This window comes from Nanorana parkeri, unplaced genomic scaffold (genome assembly GCF_000935625.1).
Source record: "Nanorana parkeri isolate BGI_ZX_2015 unplaced genomic scaffold, ASM93562v1 scaffold379, whole genome shotgun sequence".
Classification (NCBI taxonomy): Eukaryota; Metazoa; Chordata; class Amphibia; order Anura; family Dicroglossidae; genus Nanorana; species Nanorana parkeri.
The window spans coordinates 814,627-819,871 of record NW_017306647.1 but is presented as its reverse complement, the minus strand read 5'-3'; the positions used below and the strand labels follow the sequence as shown (position 1 = coordinate 819,871).

At 40.7% G+C, this 5,245-nt stretch overlaps 1 protein-coding gene across 1 annotated transcript in view; it reads right to left on the bottom strand.

Moving 5' to 3' along the window:
• The window catches only part of PRRT2 (proline rich transmembrane protein 2), a 25,429-nt gene that overhangs the window by 19,723 nt on the left and 461 nt on the right, over nt 1–5,245 (bottom strand). Inside the window, exon 2 of the mRNA XM_018559149.1 lies at nt 909–1,438. Coding sequence (XP_018414651.1) covers nt 909–1,337 — 429 coding nt within the window. The 5' untranslated portion in view covers nt 1,338–1,438. The remainder of the gene's footprint in view (nt 1–908; nt 1,439–5,245) is intronic.

Below are 5,245 nucleotides of genomic sequence, written 5' to 3'. Positions count from 1 at the left end.
ATCTTTGGAAAGGTTAGAACATGGGTGATTGGCCACCTGATGGCTCTAGTTCCTACAAACCACATCTGGTCTTCTTTGTAGACCAGCTCTGTCGGGGATATAACACTATAGATGCTCAATCCAGTGACTGTGTACTGCTGGTGGACTGCGTACAGAAGACAGTGTCAGTTCCAGATGTGGTTTGTAGGAACTAGAGCCATCAGGTGGCCAATCACCCATGTTCTAACCTTTCCAATGGTTTCATTGTAAGGCAGCCAAAGTATTGTCCTGCAAACACTATGAGAATGCATCAGTAAGGACAATATAATATTATGATGGTGGCAAATGGGGAAAAAGGAGGAGAATTTATCTATGAGCAAGAAAGTGGAGGATTCTAAGAGACTTACAATAAAATATGAAGTTTGAGAAGTCAGTGGTAATTTGAACACGTAAGAGGTCTATGACAAAATGGACGCATGGAAGGCAGATGGCAAATAGACTAGTAGGAGGTCCATGACAAGGCAAGTGAAGGATCTATGACAAAATTGACATTTGGGTGGTTTATAATAAAGTGGACAAGTAGGAGATCTTTGGCAAGGTACACAAGTGCAAGGGTTTATGACAAAATGGTCATTTGGGAGCTCTACATCAAGGTGGACAACTGAGAGGTCTTAGACAAGACAGACAAGTGTAGAATGCCTGACAAAATGGAAACATGGGAAGTAAATGAGTCAAAAGACTAAAAGTTCTTTCAAAAGACAGACTAGTGTAGTGTTTATGACAAATGAACACACGATAGGCTGATGACAAAATGGACAAGGGAGAGGTCTGTTCCAAGACAGAGAAGATGTCCGGTCTACGATGGATGTGAGTTCTATGACAAAGTGGACACATAGGAGGTCTACAACAAAAAAAGGTATTTGACTTACCATTATGGAGTACACAAAGCCAATGATGTTCACTGGCCACATGGGGCAGAAGCACGACAAGATGGCAATAAACAGATAATCCTTTGGCTTTTCCGCTTCTACGGCACTAGCTGTTGCTGTAGACCCTTGTCGACACAGACTTGGCCTGGGAGAATTAGACGCAGCTTGGGCTAGCCGTCCCTCTGAGCCAGTCAGGCTGGGGGCCCGAGGTCCTCCATTGGTAGCAGGCTGGGCCTTGAGGTCATTCAGAGAGGAGGCTTTGCACTGGATGGTCACCGTTGGCTCTGCTTCAGGAGCAGTAGTCTCAGGCACAGGCTCCGGCTCCGGCTCTTCCACCACCACCACGGTGGTGGAGCAGACAGGCTCTGTGGCCTCTGAAGTAGTCTGCCCCTCGGGTGGGGGTCCTGTGTCTGCGGGTGGTGTGGCCATGGGTATGGGCGCCAGCGGAAAGGTTTGGAGAAAAAAGTGGAGAAGGCTGCTGGGTGGTCAGCCCAGACGAGAAATACCAAGAAGGAAAGCAAGAGATGGGTCTGCCATAGGAGAAGAAATAAGGGGATTATAAATGGGACATCTAAGATCAGGCAACAGTTATTAATAAGAACATTGCTGAAATATTCACTTCATTATTTCCAGCTGGCACAAGACGTAATTTCCAGACTCAGACTCAGCTAATCTACATCCCAGAGTTACCAGTACCCCCCATACAACACCCCTGTAAGGCTCCATCTGTCATCACATACTGCACAGATTCATCCTGCAGTGAGTTTATAGATGCTATACAGTCATATAAAATGTCCTTTCCTCACCGTAATACTAATTATTACAAACACAAAACCTCCTCCCCATTGCTAATCCTATTACTCCTTATAACTCCCTCCCATATTGCCTCCATCAGTTTTCCTCAAACAACCCCCACCTCATTACTTCATATAACCCCTCCCCATAGATGCTTGTGTAACTCCTTATAATTCTTACCCATCACTGCCCCTATAACTCCAAATACCTCCTCCCAATAGCTCCTCCTATAACTCTATATAACATCTTCCTATAACTCCTCCCCATCATTCCCCCTATAGCTCAATATAACTTCTCACCATAGCTCCTCCTATAACTCAATATAACCTCTTGTGATAGCTCCTCCTATAACTCCTCCCCATCATTCCCCCTATAACTCTATATAACATCTTTCTATAGCTCCTCCTATAACTCTATATAATCCCTAGTGGTAGCTCCTAAATAGCTCCTCCTATCACTCCATATAACTCCTCCCCTGTGTATTTCCTATTGTTGAGTGCAATTCCATAAATCTGATCCTGTTATTTTATAAAATTCCTTCCCATAATGTATCCTATTTTTTCATATCTTTATTCCCTAAATATAATGTTGTATAACCCCTCCATATAACCTCTTCCACACCTTCATATAATTACTGTTATTCCATAAAACTCCTCCTTGTATTTCATATAACCCCTCCTATTATTCCATATAACCCCTCCTCTTATTCCATATAACCCCCTCCTATTATTCCAAATAACCCCTCCTATTATTCCAAATAACCCCTCCTATTATTCCAAATAACCCCCTCCTATTATTCCTTAAAACCCCTTCTATTATTCCATATAGCTCCTCCTAATATTCCTTATAACCCCTCCTATTATTTCAAATAACCCCCTCCTATTATTCCTTAAAACCCCTCCTATTATTCCTTATAACCCCTCCTATTATTTAAAATAACCCCTCCTATTATTCCTTATAACCCCTCCTATTATTTAAAATAACCCCTCCTATTATTTCGTATAACCCCTCCTATTATTTCAAATAACCCCCTCCTATTATTCCTTAAAACCCCTCCTATTATTCCATATAACCCCCTCCTATTATTCCATATAACCCCCTCCTAATATTCCATATAGCTCCTCCTAATATTCCTTATAACCCCTCCTATTATTCCATATAACCCCCTCCTATTATTCCATATAGCTCCTCCTAATATTCCGTATAACCCCTCCTATTATTCCATATAACCCCCTCCTATTATTCCATATAGCTCCTCCTAATATTCCTTATAGCCCCTCCTATTATTCCATATAACCCCCTCCTATTATTCCATATAGCTCCTCCTAATATTCCATATAACTCTTTTACAGTTTTATATTTCTTCTACCACAACTATTATTCCATATTATTCCTATAACTTCTATTATTCCGTACAACCTCTCCTAATATTCCATTCAAACCTTCTTTGTATTTAACATTTCTATTTTAGTGCATTAAACCCCTACAAATATTCCTTATTGCTCCTCCATACAAATCCTCACCATAACCCCTCCTGTAATTTCTTAGAACTCAATCATATACAAGAACTTCATATGACTCCTCCATAGAACGTCTCTCTACCAACTTCATATCTTTAATATTTATTTCATATAAATACTCTTTGTATTCCAAATGCTATTATTTTATATTGCTATTAAACCCTATTATTCTATATAACCCCTCCTATTATCTATACAAAACCCTCCTATTATTGCATATAACTCCTATTATCTATAAAACCCCTCCTATTATTCCATATAACCCCTCCTATTATCTATAAACCCCTCCTATTATTCCATATAACGCCTCCTATTATTCCATATAACCCCTCCTATTATCTATAAAACTCCTCCTGTTATTCCATATTATCTCCTATTATTTTGCAAAACTCCTCCTTGTATTCCAAATAACTCCTCCATTAGCACATACAACCCCTCCCATTATTCCAAATAACCCCTCCCTATACTTTATTCTACAACTTCATGTTACTAGTATTATTCTATATAAATTCTCCCTGTAACCCAAATCATTTCTTCTATTATTCATTATAAATTATTATAACTTATAATTTTTTAATTATAAATTAATTATCAATTACAACTCCGCCCCTTATTACATATAGCCCCTCCTTATTTGACATAACTCCACCCCATAGCCCCTTCTATTATTCCATATAACGCCTATTCCTCTTACTATTCCATTTATCTCCGCCACATATCCTATTATTCAGTGTAATTCCTTCTACTCCATATCTAACCCCTCCTAATATTCTATACAACTCCGCCCATTATTCTGCATGACCCCTCCCATTATTACATATAGCTCCTCCTTATTTTCTATAACTCCACCCCATAGCACCTATCATCTATCATCCTATGAAACACCTATTAGTCTTACTATTCCATTTAACTCCTCCACATATCCTATCCTATTATTTCATACAACCCCACCCATTATTCTGCATGACTCCTATAGTCCATATAACTCCTCCTCTCCTTACATATAGCCACCCACACTGTTCCACATAACTCCTCCCTATAACTGCTTTTACATTGTATCACCTCGCCTAATATTCCATAAAACCCCCTCTTCACATTAATATAACTCCTTTCCAATCGCCCGCCATATCGCCTCCTTTTAATTCCATGCAACCCCAACAATTGTGACAATAACTTCTACTTCAGATTGCTTCTTCCCTTTCCTATGAATTCATTTAGTATTTGATTCAACTCTTCCCTACGACTCCACCTGTTATCGCAAATCCCTTCTATGATTCCGTATGACTCCAGTCATTGCTTATAATTTTCAGTGGTTGGGTTGAGGTGGGATATCTATCTATCTATCTATCTATCTATCTATCTATCTATCTATCTATCTATCTATCTATCTATCTATCTATCTATCTATCTATTCTTTGATCTATCCATAGATGTATCCATCTAGGTGTGTATCTATCTATCTATGCATCTCTGTCTTGCAATAGACACAACAGTGCATCACACACACAATAGAAATGTCTGTTCCCCAGCAGCCGCACAGTCTACACACTATACACATACACAGTGTGAACGCGCAGAACAGCAGAACACACACACATGCACACATATACCATATACTGTAGGCTGCACTCTGCAGCGCTCCTATCAGATGTGAATGTAGATGAGGTGGAGGGAGGGTGTGGAGAGACAGTAAAAATGAAGATGCGGTGCAGAGGGGCCCCAGCTCTCCACCTGGACAACCCGGGATGAATGAGATGTTAACCGCTCGTGTGCTGGCTGTCCCATTACATGCACCATATGTGCCCAGAACACTCTGTCTCGGCGCATATGCTGCGCTTGGCTCCCTCTCACCTTAGCGTGTGCCGTGTGTTTGGAACCGTGTCTGCGCAGCGTGTTCCGAATCTTGTGTAGTAAGCAAATATTTCCCCCCACCCCCCACCAGAGCCACCCTGCGCCTCTTCCCCTTCTGTCGTTGGTAACACCTGAACCCACGGATAATGCATTAATCCCGTGTTACAGCAC